The following is a 19,370-nucleotide window of genomic DNA, read 5'->3' as shown; positions in this document are numbered from 1 at the left end:
TAAAAAATAGTGTAGAAATTAATTCTGGCATTTGAATGGGGAAACCTTTTTTGTACTGAGTGTTGCAGATGTCCGTTAAGAATAGTTATGACTTACCAAATTTTCTCCTATACAGATCAGTTAATAGTTTAACTGTCATTTCTAGGTGTGTGTGTGTCTTTTAAACTTTTTGGTTTTGTGACAATCTGCTGTGGAATAATATCTAAAAAATACAGCAACACTTTCAAAATGTCATTTTCAGCCAAACAAAATAATTATGAAATATTCTACTTGAGTGCAATCTGGTCACAGAGGATGAGTAAATTTAGGCAAAAAAACAAAACAGAAAAAATGAGGACTTTATGCATCATTCGCTTTCCTACATCTTAAACATTGTATATAATATTGGCGAAATACTTACATAACTTCATTTCTTAAGATATAATCTAGATTTCATAATTTTACTATTTTGGCAGAATGACCAGAAAGATGATTAAATGAAAGATTAACTGGGCAACAACTTAGTTTCCCTTCCTTGTGAGAGAGACCAGAGCAGTTGTGAAATCCTGATCCCACTGAAGTCAATGGGAGTTTTGCCATAAACTTCAGTGGGGCGAGGATTTCACCTCAGGTTCTGGCAGCACTACCAGCCTCAACCAAACTATTTCTTCTTTGAAGAACCATATCACCAATAACCACAGATCTTACTAATGGATGGAACAGATGTTGGGTTTCTGAAGCTCTGTAAGCAAAGTATGTCAAGACTGATATACAGCACTGAGTTCAAAGCTATTAAAAGTAACAGGAACTAGAATGACCCAAGTTCAATAATTGCACTCAGATGCAGGCAGTAATAGAAGAGCTATTAAGAGCTAGACATGATTTTAAGCTTACAGACTAATCATGAGCTCACATTTGAACAAGCACATAGTGGTCCTAATCCTGCAAGTGCCTCTGCATGTACAGATCCTCGTGTCTGTGCATAGCCACACTGGAGTCAGTGGGGCTTTGCGTTTGTACGAGATCAGATACATGGATGCTCTTGCAGACTTGGGGCTTGATAGTGAGGCAATCCTAAAATTATTTTGTATGGATAATATATTGACTGCATGCTGTTTTTCTTTGAGAATTGGAAGCCGTGCTGATTCTGTTAAATATGAAAGAGCTCTTTTCATGTGATTATTTTTCTTCTCTTCTTCTATCCCCTACCCTCAAAATGGTGGGCATCTGTGAATGTCAGTGCTTTACTCAAAAATAGACATTGTTAATGATCCACCAGATTTCAAATTAACAATCAAAAATAGTTTAATGGGAAGAAAATATGTTTCTCTAGGTTACTGTTTGCTGATCTGTGGTCAAAAGAATTTATCCTGGAGAAAACTGATTTCTACATATATTTACACTTCACACCTAAACTACATTACTAAATTTTGAAATGAAATTAAAGGCGTGTATAACTCACTCTTAATACATGTTTGAATTAAAATACGGACAGAAATTATGGATGTCTTGAAAGGGTAATTAACAAATAATCTTTGTTTTTCTGATAGATCTGGAGATGGTGAAGTTGTATTAAATAGTGAACAGAATTGAAAATCAAAGTTGATAAATATTAAAAATGACATTGGTTAGATATAATGCCCAGTACATATGTGACCGTGTCCTCTCCAGGAAGGGAATTTCAGTAGAAAACATCTTATTTTCCCCCTACATCCTGGTAATCCTAAAGAAAATGTAATCAGATTTTTCAGCTTTCTGTAGGAAAGGATGTAATCAAATAGGAAACCACACATTTTTGGGTTGTGTGAAAAGTTCAGTCTGCACTGGATTCGTGTTTATTACAGAATGCAATCGTAATACAATGTAATAAAAAGAGCCCCTCTGTTCTGCTTTAGGAAGTATTCAAGTAGAACTAACAACAGAGGGAAGATATATGTTTAAAATGCTAATAACAGCTCAAAGTGTATATCTGAACTTTGGCTACCTAAATATTTATGTAACTTCATTTCTATAGTAATGATATTATGTTTGAGAGAACTTCAAGAAATCCATGGGGATGGAGCTTATCATTGTCCAATTGACAGTCCTTCAGTTTTGTTTTCTCAACTAGTGGGAACTGTTTAATCCATTTCGTAATGAAGCAAGACAGTCAAATATATTGACCTCCATAATCCACATTGAAAATTATAGGTTTCAGAGTAGCAGCCGTGTTAGTCTGTATCCGCAAAAAGAACAGGAGTACTTGTGGCACCTTAAAGACTAACAAATTTATTTTAGCATGAGCTTTCGTGAGCTACAGCTCACTTCTTCGGATGCATAGAATGGAACACACAGACAGGAGATATTTATACATACAGAGAACATGAAAAGGTGGAAGTATGCATAACAACAGGAAAAGTCTAATCAATTGAGATGAGCTATCATCAGCAGGAGGAAAAAAAACTTTTTGAAGTGATAATTAAGATGGCCCATAGAAGGTGTGAGGAGAACTTAACATAGGGAAATAGATTCAATTAGTGTAATGACCCAACCATTCCCAGTCTCTGTTTAGGCCAGAGTTAATTGTATCTAATTTGCATATTAATTCGAGTTCAGCAGTTTCTCTTTGGAGTCTGTTTTTGAACTTTTTTTGTTGCAAAATTGCCACCTTCAAGTCTGTCACTGAGTGGTTAGAGAGGTTGAAGTGTTCTCCCACTGGTTTTTGAATGTCGAATTAATATACATTGTACATTGGCCAAACCGGACAGTCTCTACGCAAAAGAATAAATGGACACAAATCTGACATCAGGAATCATAACATTCAAAAACCAGTGGGAGAACACTTCAACAGAGACTGGGAATGGTTGGGTCATTACACTAATTGAATCTATTTCCCTATGTTAAGTTCTCCTCACACCTTCTATGGGCCATCTTAATTATCACTTCAAAAAGTTTTTTTCCTCCTGCTGATGATAGCTCATCTCAATTGATTAGATTCTGCCTGTTGGTATGCATACTTCCACCTTTTCATGTTCTCTGTATGTATAAATATCTCCTGTCTGTGTGTTCCATTCTATGCATCCGAAGAAGTGAGCTGTAGCTCACGAAAGCTCATGCTAAAATAAATTTGTTAGTCTTTAAGGTGCCACAAGTACTCCTGTTCTTATTGAAAATTATGGCAATAAAAGTTAATCAGAGGAAATCTCCTACTTGTTATGTCTCTTGATTATATTTTCATAACTGAGAACAATTATATTCTTTGCTATTTTAGTGAGTGTCTTATTGCTTCACAGTAATAGTCCTGTAGGTTGTTTGGCCAAATAATTTACAGGGTGTTTTCTGACTATATTAGAGCAAGAGAAGAGTTAGTTTTCTATGTTTATAAGAAATTCCTCTGAACAACTTATTTTGTTTAGCATTTCACATTGTTTTTTACCAGTTAAAGAAAAAATATTGTAGGTTTACAAAATGTGCTCAGAGATGTACAAAAATAAATGTAAAGGCAGTTGTAGTGTAATGGAACTCATTTATAATGGTCTCAAAAGTACAGAATTTGAAGAGAGGGAAATACCATACAAACGCCTCGTATTGAGATTTTTAGGTCAGTCATCCTGCAAGGAGCTCCATGTTTGCTGGACTCCCATTTAAAATCAGTGGAGATTCATGCAGGCACTGACATCCAGTTCATTTACAGCTACTTGGAGGATCATGCCTTACTTTTGAAAGAAAGAAAAGAACTTGAGACAGTAGGCTAGATGGTTCAGCATTCTAGCATTAAATTGGGCCTTACTTTTCAGTCTAATCTAAATCAAGGTCCTAAGAATCCATTACTAAGAATTTTCATTTTCACAAATTTTCTCCCCTTCTGATTTCATGGTTGTGGAACAGACTTGAAGGTACACCTCTACCCCGATATAACGCGACCCGATATAACATGAATTCAGATATAACGCGGCGCTCCGGGGGGTAGGGGGAGGGGGCTGATCAAAGTTCGATATAACACGGTTTCACCTATAACGCAGTAAGATTTTTTTTGGGCTCCCGAGGACAGCGTTATATTGGGGTAGCGGTGTATAAGCAAACTTATTGATTATTAATGCTAAAGCAGTGTCCCCTGCTCCTGTTAATTTACCCTTTGACATGTTCTATACAAAACAGAAAGAAAAAGTGTGTATAATGCATAAAAAAACCCAATAGACAGCCTGTATCCACAGTTTTGGAAAATTGCATCATCATTTCCTTTCACATTTGTTTAGTGTTCATGAAATGCAGCAGTGAAGACACAGCCCCAGTCATTGTCTTTGTTTCCAAAATGTTTGCAGTTGATTCTAAAACATTTCCATGCAACAAACAAAGGTAAGAAAAATGTGCCATTTGGCCATCATCCACATTGATAACACTAGATACCTACAACTAAGGTTCCATCACTCCAATGTAACTAAGTTATAGTGAAAATTTCGATAGATTGCTTTTGATGTAAGGAAGTTATTCATTATTCTTCTTTGAAATAATATCAAATAATATCAAGTGGTTTAAACAAGGAGAAGGATCACTAAATAAATTTAAGACTGACTCTTTTGCTTCATGTTTCATTTTGAAAATTTAGTGTACAAGTTCAAGATTAACTTAAATCTTTTGTCAAAATCTAAAAAGTACTCTTATTTGGAAAACAACATTATTACTCAAAACCCCATCCCGATACGTATTGCTCATTATTATTCAAAGATCACTGTTTGATAACATGTTTCTCTGACATCCTTTTGTTGTGACAGTGGAGTACTTTAGATGAAACTGTCTCAAATAATTTATCAGATTCTATTAAGAGGAAATAAATTTCCTTGACGTTCATAATGGTTTAGTTGTAACCTTTAATCTCTGTAAATCTCTTGGGTATTTTAAATAGTTTACAACTCTATTAAGTAGCCTCTTCCTAGCTGTATGATTATGAATAATAAGACTTCTTCTTTCAGAATGAATGAATATAGATGTGGAAAAGCATTTAAGAAAATACTTGTCCTCTTACTATATTAGATCTTTGCCTATTACTGTTTGACTTAGTCTTCATATGCTGAAACTTGTTTACTGACTGAAATTGGTGTGGCTAATTGCCATATTTAATATTTGAAAATAGGGCTACTATTTCTATAGTTTTACACCCAGACAATTCACTGATGCTAAAATCTCACTTGAATTTTCTTTCCTTTATATTGTGATCTAACAAAAATCTTCTAGACAACATTTTAAGTCTTTATATACACCTCTACCCCGATATAACGTAGTCCTCAGGAGCCAAAAAATCTTACCGTATTATAGGTGAAACTGCGTTATATCTGGGAGGGAAGGCTGTGTCTTCCCAAACAGCCTGGCCCCGCCCCCTATCCAACCCCCACCTACTTCCCATCCACATGTTCATTTGTAAACACTGATAAAGAATTCAATACACAGTTTTGTAATTTGCAAGCTCTACATTTTCATTTTTTGCCCTATCCAGCTTGTAGAAGAGGTATAATAGCAGTGAATTAAGCAAACCATTTTTCTCCTGTCATATTTATTTTTCAAGGAGGCCCTAAAAGCTTCAGTTTGATCATAAAGTTTATTATTTCTAAATGTGTTTTGCATTTCTAACATTGTGAGATACAGAAACATCACAGTTGTAATATATAGTATTTGAATGATCATTTTAATATATTTAATATAGTACATTGAGCTTTAGACTTAATATAGCTATAGTTACCTGGATATTATGCAAAAAAATGTGTTTATGATAGACTGCTGAGAGATTCGGAACCTTATAAGAAAAAAATACTTGGTTTTAAGCAGTATTTTTGGTTGTGAGAATACCAATTAGCACAATTGCATTTAAACTGATTACACAGTTGATTTTCAAGAACTCAAATGTTTAATTGCCAAAATAACCTCCAGATGAAGGCAATATAGAATCTTCCCTTTCCAGCACACAGATACATTTCCTTTCCTGAAAATAGGTACATTTTCTGAAACAAGTTTGAGATGAGATGTTTGACTACATTTTAAAAAGGCATTATTGGCTGGTGATGTGCAAAGAGAGCTATGCTATTAACGTCTTCTGTTTTTTCAGGTCTTATGCTTATAAAGTATTTTCCTTTAGATTTATGTCAATTTGAATAGCCATTCACAAATGGGAATGATGCACTGGATTTATAGAGAATGAATTTGAACACTAGATGGTGCTGTTCTGTTTATTATTTCATTGGTTACAAATCATATCTAGTGCATGTTTTTTTTTTATTTCTGTGATGTAATTTACCAACTTTGTGTTATTCTTAGTCTTAACTTTTAATTAAAAATTCATTGTGACTATTTTGTCTTCCATTCCATGAGCAAGCACCTATCTCAGCCTGCTCTACAAATACAGTCCACACACTATGTGGAGTCCAAACCTTAGAAATTTTTTCCCGAGTGAGCCACTTGCGCTACTCCAATATCTGAGTGGAATAATTAGAAAGAAGAGCCCATTTTACTCTTTCACAGCAGGATCAAAACCTGTTTACGGAATGGGGGTGCTTCAGACAAATGCTGTCAGCTTTTACGCAAGCTGAACACAAAAGGCCAAAAGATTAATAATAGTTTTAATTTCAAATTTCTGGCCAAAATTACATGGTAATAATTGTCACTCCTATGCTGCAAGTGGAATCTGGGCTCCTAAAAAACAGGCTGCATTTGATATTGACTTTGCAAAGCTAATGGATTCCTCAGATGCCAGCATTCATCTATGTTGTTCTTCCCCTTACTTCTTCCACTGCCCATTAGAATTCACTCTTAATCTCCTTCCCCCATTCTCCCTGGGTATTCAGCCTACATTTTCTTTGTCTATTTTACCCTCCTTAGCCATTCATCTCCCTCTTTGATGCTTTACATGTTTCAGGTATTTGTAGACACTTGTATCCCACTTTTTATTCTTTAGGGTATGTATTTTTTTTTAATGTCATGTTTCCAAAACAAACCCATCTGCCTTTTAATGAATGATTTGTAACATGAAGACATGCATGACTGACTGTAGTTTGAAAATGGCACTTATGTGCAAAATATATTTTGTCACATTTTCTCTTTAGTTGAATACAGGTAGTCACAAATACGATTATGCTTTTGCACTCTGCTAGGTATTTTGAAACATAAATCCATCGTTCTGAGTATCACTGACCTGCTTTGAAAAACCTCTAAGAATGCATCTGTGCTGAGTAAGCTACTTCCATAAATCTGGAGAAACCTGCATCTGTCTGGCAGTTTTTAAGTAATGTATTACTGGTGCAGAAACTCTCTGATCTAATCTTTTTTGGTATCTGGATTATTTCATCAAAAGTTAGGGTTTCAGAACTTTCATCAAAAGCAGGTGTTAGTTGTAATTGACTTCTTCCTGGAAGACTTTAGACATATTCATGATTGTGAAGTTTAAAAAAAAAAAAAAAATCCCTCCCACCCCCCATTTTAAGTACATTTAAAAGATGTAGTGCCTCATATTTTCATATTCACATCAAAAGTATTTTAATAGACGATTAGCTTTAACTGGCCAATTAAAGTGTTTAACTTGGTTGATAATTGAATAGTATTGTTAAATTACACCTTTGTTTTTACCAAGACTTCTTCTCATTATCAAAACCATAGAGGTTTAGTGATTAGACAGTTCTATTAATTTCACATTGAAATAACAGATCTGATTAAACACTGAATCCCATTATGAAAGTCAGTGACTTAGCCAATTATAAATTCTTTTGTATTTTGTCTTACAGTTTAAAGCTAAACAATCCACAAATGTATGTGATTCATTTTTTAAGGAAAAAAAAAACCTCAGTAAAGCAAAGTATAGTCCTTATTTAAAAAAAGATAATTTTGCAGTTATATTTTAAAGTGTTTGTAATTACAGCAGTCACTGTGTTCTATATACATAGTTAACAGCAAAAATAGCTGTAAGGCAGTACTTACTGCAAGATCAAAAAGTCAGATCAAGCAATTCCAGAAAGTTGCTCCAGCAGTCTTAACTTGGCCACAGTGCACAGAGTCTTTATTCTTTGTGTGTGTCTGTCTATCTATAGAGAGACAGAGATATATAAAATAAAAAGAGCAATATAATTTTTCAGCTTTACGTTTAACAATTTTAGAAGAATAGAAAACACTAAATATATGTAATCGAAGAATGTTAATGTTGGAACATCCTTACCTTAACTGGATGTTTGGCTGCTGGATCTTACAGCCTTAATATTGCATTAATGCTAGGCTTTTTGCATTTAATTTCCCAGGTGTTTTAAAATAGTGGAGAGTTTCTTAGAGATTTTACCCAAATGTTCCCATCAGGGTAATAGGGTTGGTACTTCCCTAACTTCTATGGGGAAAAAGGTGGAATCCTTCTACCAGCAACTGTTCTGTGGCCATGACAGTTCCCCACAGTGAGGGAAGGGTTATGTGCATAAGTTCTGTAGAGGATGGAGGGGAGACAATTTGCAATCTCTTGCCATCCGCTTTTCCTCCTGGCCTGCCCAGTCTCCATTCTCTGCTCCCTGCACTAACTCCAGTACCAGGTGGAGAGGGCTCTTCTGGGTCCAGGCTACAACAGTGCTGCAGGGATGGTTAACCTTCCCATCCTGTGCAGAAGTGGAGTGATTAACATTGAGAGGACATGGTCTTGCTCAACAGTAGGAAGAAACGGGGATAGGGAAATACTTTAGATCTTTTAAATAAAAAATTATATCTAGAAATAAGCATTAAAATTAATCTAACATTAGGGCATTAGTTATAATAACAAGAACAAAAACAAACTGAAATAATAAACTGAAGAAATTAAATGATTAGAACTGGATTTATATAGAATGGAAATAGATTAGACTAATTTGGGTGTCCATCTCTCTTCCAACGAAGGTTTGTTCCCTGCTCAACACTTTGCCTTTGTCCTGTGTGGGTAAACGTCAAAGCAAAAAATAGTATTTTTTTTCTTTTTCCTTTTTCTTTTCATGACTGTTGGGTCCTCATATAACAGAATATTCCTACTCATATAAATTCTGTATAATTTCAGAATAGGAGATAATTAAATTTTTAATCTGGGAATTAGCAATGGACTTGGCAGGTTAGTCTGTGGAGAGGCTCAGCCTGTTAAGGAACTTATTGATAGTGTTTTTGTAAATCAGCAACCAGTTGTCCACAGCTAGTGACATGTAATTGCCTTGAATTGCTTTCTGGGATGACATTTCCTATCTTTTTCTCTGCTGTAAAATCAGCCACTGGAAAAAAGAGTCAGGTCTGGGAGATGAGCATCTACTGTATTTTGCCTGCATATCTATAATAAACAACTGCATTTAGTAGTTTAGAACTTAAAGGTAAAATGTGCTTTCTTCTACAACTTGGCATGACTTGGGCATAAAAGTGATTATTCTTGGCTCAGCTTTTGTCATCAGTCTGCTCTATAACATTCTGTCCTAAATTCTTAAAATGGCAGGGAGGAGAAAGAGAAGAGAGAGGAGGCAGACCCTTCTTTAGGAGGGGAATATGACTAGTCAAACATACATGAATAGTAGGAATTTTTTTCTTTTTTGGGCCACAGAAATTTTTTACCATAGTAAAGGGTAGGCGGATGACTGATACAAAGCCCTGAAACTGAAGAAAAGCATGTTTGTGCCTAGTGGAGAAGAAGAAAACAGTAGTTCATCAGAGTGAAAATATTATTGCATTGTGGAAGGTCACTGTCAATGTAGATTACCTACCAGGCATCTGTCTCTCAAAGTAGACTTGTCTAATTTTATAACCTATTTTTATTTATTTATTTAATTTATTTTTTGAAAAGTCACATTACTTTCATTCATGAAATTGTTCTCTGGGCCAGCCACTGCTTTTTTTTTTCTTCTTTTTAATGATTATTACCTGCTTCCTTTTTAGCTTTTGAACTCCCCATCATAAACCAGATTAGAGTCTCAGTGCCAGGAAAGTAGTACTGAATACTAATTTCATAAACCTGATGTAGAAGGAGAACATTACATAATTTTTCATGTTATATACACAACATTGAAATTCACTAACAAACCCTTCCGTTTCATGTGAAAAGTGGCTCATAGTATTCTGTTGACTTGAAGTCTTCTAATTTGATAAACCTCAAGTACCACAAATATCTACATCATATTTAGATTCAAAATGCATTTTCATGAGATCTTCAGTAGCGAGAGGATGAGTTCACAAAACTGAAGAACTTCATCCTTTTGATGTGTACTGCCTTCTAGGTAGAAAAAACATTTGAAAGAGGACCTCACCCATTTTACTCTAGTAGAGTATTTTAGAAACTGAGTAATTAAAAAGTATCTATTACTAAGTACTATATAAACATGTTTTGTAATGGAGGTTGGAGGTGGGCGGGGGAGGGATTTTAGTTAAAAATCCCTCTTCTGAGTCTGCTACTAGAAGCCTTTATCTTGCTGAAAGGTTGTGAAATTGACAAGTAATGTCTTCTACCTGCAGACTGTTAAATGATGAGATTAAATGTGTTTGTAATTAGAACAATTATGTTAATCTCTTACTGTTGAAACAAATAGTTCTTCTGCTCTTAAGCCATTAGTGCAAGATGGAAAATGCTTGGGATCTGCCCAGGCTATACCTGGTTAGCAGGTATTATCCACCTAACTTGGGAGAGGTCTGAATTCTTCCTTTTATTCTGTATTTGGCTCCAGTATAATCCTGATTACTTTCTTGACATTGGTTTTCCAATCCAGGAGTTCAATGGGACATTTCCCATGAATCTATTACTCACATGCTTAATTGTTTGCAGAACTGGGTGCTTACTCTGTTATAGTTGGTTGTAACTCAGTACAGTACGTGCTTATTTCTTACCTTCTTCCTTTTAGAATTTTAAGTTATTTTTTTCCCTGATTAATGGTAAATGGGGTTACACAGATGTCAGTGAAGGCAGAATTTGGCTTACTATACATAATATGCTGGCTCTCGCTGTTTTGTGTGTTGTATTTTTGGAACTTTGAGTTACTTTATCACAATATAAGCGAGGAGTATTTACAGACTATTGTGATGGCTTTCTTTACTTGTACTTCTGAACTTACTATTGTATAGTATTAAAATTTTGAGAACATGTAAAGTCTAGCAAGAAGAGTTTGCCATGACCCACTCCTAAAGTCACTTTGTAGAATCTGAGGTATGAATAATATTTAAAAATGTGAAACAATGTATTTAAATACATGAGTTCCAAAGCTCCATTTACCTTGAACTGATTACAGTGTTACCTACAGAACACATACACTAGCCACATAAAAGCTATATGGGGTTCTTCCTTTTTTATGACTATTGCAGGTGGTATGGATCCCATAATATCCCTACCACTTTCCTCTGAATGATATGAAAGATACTTTCTGCTCCATCTGCATGAAATCGGCATTTTTCCTTAGATATCACCATTAAATTGGCACTTCCCCAACAATTCTCTATGAAATTACTATGGTAATTGCCTTTTTCTGCTAGCTGCTTGTTTGCATGTCTTAAACCAACAGGTTGGTGTATACTTCAACTGTTAATGCTTCCTGTCTGATATTCCCTAAAGATTATATTTAAAGAAATATAAACAGTTACAATTTGCTACACTTTAACAACATTGCGAATGTATTTAATCAAAATAAGTGAATATTTATAAAGCTCTAAATTGTGTGAAAACTCACCATCTTCTTGCAGGTAAATTTACACTTGCATTTAAAGGGCTATGTGCCTTGTAATGCAGCTATATTTAGTGCTCTGAGCAGATCTGTTCCTGGATTGCATTTGTGGTTTGCACTGAACCTTATTTAAGTAATCTGTAACAGTGAACATTGACACTATTCAATTGAACATCCTGTCAGAATTACAGGCCAACATTTGGGAATGACACCTACTTAGGTAATTAACAAAGTAAAATATGGCCTCAGACAAGGAGAAAACCTATTTAACGTGTTTGCTTTGAAATGCATTCTTCATTTGTATGGAAACATGCTACATTTGGTTTCAACTATAACATATGGAACTGATTGAAGGTACAGTTTGTATTCATGGGTGAAATTTGGATCTCTCTTTGAGTATTCATGAGATTACAAAAGAATAGCTTACAGCATCCTACAAAAGTATCACAGCAAACATTGATTTTATTTTATTTATCACTGTGACGTTCTGTTCAGGACACTCAGAACAGTAAACTACTGTGTTATCCCTCTGCTTCAGATGGAGATTAGACTGTCTGTCAGCTTCCTGCCACACAGGTCTGTCTACCAGCAAACTCCTCAAGGTTCTGCCAGTTTAAACCTGTCCTTGCAGGTAACAATCAGTGAACCTGACTCCCCCAGAGACCTCTTTCTCTAGTGTCCAACCCCTCTTACTGTGACACTCACAGAAATTGTTAAATTTTTGCTGCCTCCAAAGAGACAGTGTGCACTCTAGCCTGTTAAATTAGCTGAAGATTCACACTTCACAATAATCCACAGCACTTGAGAGGGTTTTATAATAAAACAAGAATAAGTTCATTAATAAAGAACAGACATTAAGTGATACTAAGCAAGAGAAACAAACAGATATGGTTACAAACGAAACAAATAAAGCACGCTGGCTAGTGTCTAACGTTTAACAGATTACAGTCTTGGCCTCAGGCAGTTCCTCACCTGTAGTCATTTCTCAGCGACTTCAGCCCACATGGTTGGAGGATCTATCTTTCACAGATTCCAAGAGGTCTGGTCTCTTTTGTCCCTTAAGTGATGCGAAACTCAAATGTCTTTTACTCCACTTATATTATCCAAAATCCATTGTCTCTGCTTCAAGAGCCAGGAAGTTGTCCTGGGGTGCTGACTCTGTCATCCAGCATGCTTACTAAACTGTCTCCTCTGCCACTTGTTAACTTTGCTTACCTTATATGTAAATGTACCTGTCTTGTTCTCTGCCTGTAATCAAGTTGGTCAGACAGATAAATCCACATTCCTTTGTCTAGGCTTTGTCAGGCTTGGTGTATGCACATTGCCTCCTAAACCAATTTTAAGAACATATTTCCAGCGCAGATATATAACTCTTTGTACCCAATCCGTACATACATCACTGTAGCAGATTGCGCAGTCACTGCCGCGGCGCCTCCTGCTTGTTGCCTCGGGAATTCAGAGTGCCTCCTGCTGGCCGGCATCTCTCCTGCCTCAGGCCCCTGTGTCCTTCCTGGACCCCGGTGCCCTCTTTCCTTGGGGTGCTGCCCCACAGAAGTGCCCCCACACTCTGAGTCTCCCTTCCCAGGGGACCCCCCCCATGCCCACCTTGCCTCAGCTGTCTACTGCCAGTCGTCATCTAGCCCCCTTTCTCTGGGGCAAACTCCAGTCTGTAATGGCCACTCATCATTGGCAAGGGGATTGGAAAAGCTGCCTCTGCCTTTCCCCGGGCTGCACCTCTGCAGCCCCAGTACCTTCTTAGGCCTTAACTAACTGCTCTTTTATTTTCGTTTTAATATTTGGATTTAGGGTAATTTTTTAGCCATTGTTCATTCAGTAACTATAACTGAATGTTGTGTTGGGAAAGGGAACTTTAGTAAAGGAGTTTGTGCAGAAGAGGAAGGACTGACCCTTGTGCACCTTCTCTGTTTTACAGTAATATCTGACATGAAAGAGTAGCTCCTGATGGAGAAAGTTTCATCTGACAGTTTTTGTGTGTGCCCATGAACCTTTAATCAGGTATATGTAAGCCCAGTCCCAATCAGTCACATTTGTGAGCACTGTGCAGAACCAACTGCTATACCAAACATCAACAGCTACTGCTGGAGGGGAAAAATAATTTGGTAAACGGGTGTATGTAGATGGACCGAAGGATGGCCGAGTTAAGGTTACATTTATCCCTTGAGGGGAGTACAGCTTCAAATGACCATATCTAATTGTCAATAGCTAATACTAAAGATTCAGTCCCATACACGCTCTAGTAGAAATACCCGCACCCTCCCCTTTCCCAGAAGCTGGCCTAGATTTCTCACCAAGACATTGCCCAGGCCTACTAGTGGATCAACCAGTCCTTGGTGCAGTTGAATGGAAACAGAGTCAGAGGACCATTATAAGCTGTCATAAGTAAGAACTACCCTAACTTTAGCTAGAAGTGGTCCCATAGGGGATATTTTGTTGTCAAGGAACAGCCAGAAAACAGAGCTTGCTGATCCCACACTCTAAAACTGGGTTTGGGGAGTTGATTGTTTGGTGCCAGCTATACCAGCTTTAAGCAACCCAGAGATTCCCCTTAGTGCAGCATTCTGGCCAGTCTGTTGCCTCAGCATCACAAAGCGGTAAGGCTGGCCAGAAAAAAAATTACATTTTAGGAAAAACTTTAAAGTTTTGAAACTCTTTGTTCTTGTGTTTTCAATCCCCATCAGGTCTTTTAAAAAACATTTGTGAAAACACCTAAGAAAGAGGGAGACCCAGTCTGGTCAGAATAGCCAGTAGCTTGATGGTAAGAGCACTCACCTGGGATGCTGGTTCAAGTTCCTGCTCTTCCTGATTCAGAGCAGCAATTTGACCCTGGGTGTCACATGTTCCAGGTGAGAGCCCTAACCCCCAGGCTGTTGGCTTTTGAGGGGGTGGGGTCATGGTAGAGGTTGTGTATGTCTGTGTCTCTCTCTCTCTCTCTCTCTCCCAAAGCAGAAATTCCATCCTGGATCTGAGACACCTTTCATGGAAATATATTGGTTTTGATGAAAATTTCATCAGGAACATTTTGGCATTCTCAAAATTATTTTGACCAGTTCTGCAAAGCAGCCATAAGTTGGACTGAGGATGTAGCTCTTTGTCTTCGTTTTATCGTTCCCCAGTGACCAGGTGTCTGGTATGGTGTTTCAAGCCCCAAGAAAGAAACATGAGTAATATTTTATTACCTAAAAGTTTGTTGTATAATTAAGTTTCAAAATATAACAAGAAAATATAGCACCCCCCTCTTCCTCTACTAATTTCCAACATTATAGAAGGAGGAAGACTTTTAGGGAGTCAACTGGCCACCCTTCTAATAAAGATGTGAGAGCTTACGTCTTCAGAGACATTCCAGAGACTCCTTCAGGAAAACCACAGGAAAATAATGTTGATGCTCCTGGTATTTCTAAGGTAAAAAAACAAATAGGGAAAAATTTTAAAAATCAAAACTTTCTTTGTATACCATAAATGAACAAACATGCTCAAATTTATTTAATCCTTTTCAGATAACTTTTAAGTAATTATAACATCTTAATGTATTAAACACTAACTTTGAGATATGTGGAAACTAGGGCTGTCAAGCGATTAAAAATATTAATCATGTTAATAATAGAATACCATTTATTTAAATATTTTTTGATGTTTTCTACATTTTCAAATATATTGATTTAAATTCCAACACAGAATACAAAGTGTACAGTGCTCAGTTTATATTTATTTTGATTGCATATATTTGCACTGTAAAAACCAAAAGAAATAGTATTTTTCAGTTCACCTAATACAAGTATTGTAGTGCAATCTCTTTATCATGAAAGTTGAACATACAAATGTAGAATTATGTACAAACAAACCTGCATTCAGAAATAAAACAATGTAAAGCTTTAGAGCCTAAAAGTCCACTCAGTCCTACTTCTTGTTGAATCAGTCGCTCTGACAAACAATTTTGGTTAGAATTTGCAGGAGATCATGCTGCCCGCATCTTGTTTACAGTGTCACCTGAAAGTGATAACAGGCATTCGCCTGCCACTGTTGTAGCTGGTGTCTCAAGTTATTTACGTGCCAGATACGCTAAAGATTCATATGTCCCTTCATGCTTCAACTACCATTCCAGAGGACATGCGTCCATGCTGATGATGGGTTCTGCTCGATAACGATCCAAGCAGAGCGGACCGACACATGTTCATTTTCATCATCTGAGTCAGATGCCACCAGCAGAAGGTTGATTTTCTTTTTTGGTGGTTCGAGTTCTGTAGTTTCTGCATCGGAGTGTTGCTCTTTTAAGACTTCTGAAAACATGCTCCACATCTTGTCCCTCTCAGATTTTGGAAGGCAGTTCAGATTCTTAAATCTTGGGTCAAGTGCTGTAGCTACTTTTAGAAATCTCACATTGGTACCTTCTTTGCATTTTGTCAAATCTGCTGTGAAAGTGTTCTTAAAACGAATGTGTGCTGGGTCATCATCCAAGACTGCTAGAACATTAAATATATGGCAGAATGCGGGTAAAACAGAACAGGAGACATACAATTCTCTCCCAAGGAGTTCAGTCACAAATTTAATTAATGTATTATTTTTTTAACGAGCATCATCAGCATGGAGTCATGTCCTCTGGAATGGTGGCCAAAGCATGAAGGGGCATACGAATGTTTAGCATATCTGACATGTAAATACCTTGCGATGCGGCTACAAAAGTGCCATAGAAACGCCTTTTCTCACTTTCAGGTGACATTATAAATAAGAAACAGGCAGCAGTACCTCCTGGCAATGTAAACGAACTTGTTTAACGATTGGCTGAACAAGAAGTAGGACTGAGTGAACTTGTAGGCTTTAAAGTCTTACATTGTTTTCTTCTGAGTGCAGTTATGTAACAAAAAACCCCTACATTTGTAAGTTACACTTTCACAATAGAGATTACACTACAGTACTTGTATGAGGTGAATTGAAAAATACTATTTTTGTTTATTTTTTTTATTACAAATATTTGTAATAAAAAAATATAAAGTGTGCAATGTACACTTTGTATTCTGTGTTGTAATAGAAATCAATATATTTGAAAATGTAGAAAAAATCCAAAAATATTTAATAACATTTCAGTTGGTATCCTATTGTTTAACAGTGCGATTATTTTTTTTTTTTTAATTGATGGCATGAGCTAACTGCGATTAATCGACAGCCCTAGTGGAAACTCAAAAATTTAGAAAAATATTTTCAATTAGTGTTCGAGTTTTGAGAGTAGGAAATAGTTCATGAACAAATGTTGCTCAAACTTTTTAAAAACCCTTTTGAGGCTGAGATCAAGCATGGAAAATTTTAGTCAGAGAGGGAAAAGTTAAGGAACTCATAAGTGCCTTTGCAACCTAAAGAATACTACTGACTACCTATTATTTCTACATAGATAATCTAATTAATCCTTTTAAATCTAATATTTACTCATTTCTTGATTAATATGTCAGACAAGGTCAATAGTTCCTTCCAGTTTATTTTGAAAAATCATAAATATATTAATCTGTAATATGTGAGTTTTTGTTGTATTCAATTTGAAATACCTGCCCTTAATACAGTAACACAATGGCTTAATCCTAGCATAGAATGCCTTTTTCCACAGCACTGAGGTCCAGAGGGGAGGAAAGGAGAATCTGAAGAGGCTGAAAGGTCATCAAAAAAGCAGAAGTTGGAGAGAGAGAGAGAGAGGTTGATTTTTTTTCTCTCAGCCCATCTTCACAAACACTCTGCAGCTGGAAGTCTGTGGATTGCTTCTGAGCTGCCTGCAAGAGAACAAGCAAAGCAGTGGGTAGCTTGCTTTGCCCCAAAAAATCGATGGATTTCCAAGCTAAAACCTACTTGATAGTAATTCAGTGAATGCTTGATGTTGGTTGTACACATTGCAACATTAAATTTTTCATGGCTTCTGTTTTCCTTGCAACGGAGCTAGTATGCAGCCACAGAGGAGTCAGTGACAGCATGAAAGCCCTATTAAGTGAGCAGTGCTACTTGTGCTAGCTGAGCAGTGTGTAGTCTTGGTGTCATGAGGATTCTCTGTGATTGGTGGGATTGGGACCTAAGGCTCCTCGTCCTGCTCTAGTTCCCTCTTTCAGTCTTTCCTGTGTAATTTCAGTTATCTTTGCCTGACCACTCCATTTAGCTGCACATCCCTCTTCCTTGAGAGTTGAAAGTCTGAGGTTGTCTGTGTGGGTGACCCAGTAGTTGTTCAAGTTTGCTTTCACCTCTCCTTGATTTTGCCAGCTGGGGAGAACATTGGCCTTAAAATCAAAATGTGAACTGTCATTAGTATGTTTATATATCCAGTGCCTGATGTGCATTAATCTTATGTTGTGTTCTGCTCCTTATGCTATAACATATATAAACTTTATTTGAAAGCGTTATTTTTTAAATATAATTTCTAATAGTACTTGGAATGACTAGTCATGTTGGAATTGACAGTGAGAGAAGCCAGGATAAAATCCAGATTGAACCTACTGGCTAAACAACAACCCTAACTTAATGGACTACATGTTATACCAGGAGAATAATTAACTTAAATCAGCTCACGCAAGATATCTTCTAGTTCTTTCTTTAACAGTTGGAATCAGAGCTGTCCTACATCAAACTATACACTATTTAAAGTACACATTGTCCTTTTTTCCCTATAAATCTCAGGGTTCCTTTATCCAAAGTAAAATGGTTGGATATGTTTTTTAGGGTGTGGTGAGGTCTGTGGGTGCATGCACATGTATATACTGTATATTTATGGCACCACATGTGGTAAATTGTATTAATTACACACTCCTGTCCCTATAGCCCTCCTTGGGCTTAGGTCCTTAATTAGTCCTGTAGTCTATCAATGGTCTCAGTCCTGGTATCGAGCTGTACTCCAGGGCTTTCCCCTGGAGATAATGTCCTCACCCTCTCTGGCTGCTTCAGGCCCCAGCTCTCCTGCTGGCCCACTAAAGGGTTCAGTTCCCCTTTTGGAGTGCCTCAAAGTCCAAGCCACTTCCCCCAGTAGCTGATGGGGGGCGAGGGGGACCTGGGCCTGCCCACCACTCCGGGTCCCAGCCCAGAGACCCTGTAAATAGGAGCTATTTCCGTGTCTCTTTATCTAAGCCATGCTGCTGCTCTAATTCCCTGGGACCCCACCTCAGCACCTTGTCCTGATGGAGTCCCAGCAACCAGCCAAGAGCTCCTTCTCACTCTGCCCAGCTTCTGCCAGCACTGTCCTTTCTGAGGTCCTGCAGCTCTCTCAGCCAGCCACACACCATTCATAGTCCTCCAGCTCCAGCAAGGAACTGAACTCACTCTGGCCCTGCAGCTCTTCTTGTACTAGTCTGCTGGGCCCTGACTGACTGTCCCACACAGCCACTCTAGGCAGCTTGGAGGATTCTCTCCATGGCCCTTTTCTGGGGTGGGGTGGCAGGGCAATGAGGCCTCTGGCAGGGGGCCTCAGAGGATCTGATACACCCCAGCACACAGCCTTTCAAGTATCTGAAGACTGTAATGATATCTCCTCTTTCCAAACTAAATGTACCCAGTTCCTTCAGCTTTTGCTCTGTTGTCTTGCATTCCATCCCTTTGATCATCTTTGTAACTTACTTCCGGATCCTTTCCAGTTTCTCTCCATCCTTTCTATACATTGGTGACCAAAATTGGACACAGTATTCCAGCTGAGGCCTAACCAGCACCGAGTAGAGTGGTACTGTCACTCCCATGACTTGGATGCTATGCCTCTGTTAATGCAACCTA

The 19,370-nt window shown here is 37.4% G+C and overlaps 1 protein-coding gene across 2 annotated transcripts in view; it reads left to right on the top strand.

Moving 5' to 3' along the window:
• EFL1 (elongation factor like GTPase 1) overlaps positions 1 to 19,370 on the top strand; it is a 152,244-nt gene that overhangs the window by 19,671 nt on the left and 113,203 nt on the right. For both annotated transcript variants that reach the window (XM_039490942.1, XM_039490943.1), the window contains exon 12: positions 4,215 to 4,314. In XM_039490942.1, the coding sequence (XP_039346876.1) occupies positions 4,215 to 4,314 (100 nt within the window). The remainder of the gene's footprint in view (positions 1 to 4,214; positions 4,315 to 19,370) is intronic.

Source organism: Mauremys reevesii, linkage group 10 (genome assembly GCF_016161935.1).
Source record: "Mauremys reevesii isolate NIE-2019 linkage group 10, ASM1616193v1, whole genome shotgun sequence".
Lineage (NCBI taxonomy): Eukaryota > Metazoa > Chordata > Testudines > Geoemydidae > Mauremys > Mauremys reevesii.
This window is presented reverse-complemented; position numbering and strand designations above follow the sequence as displayed.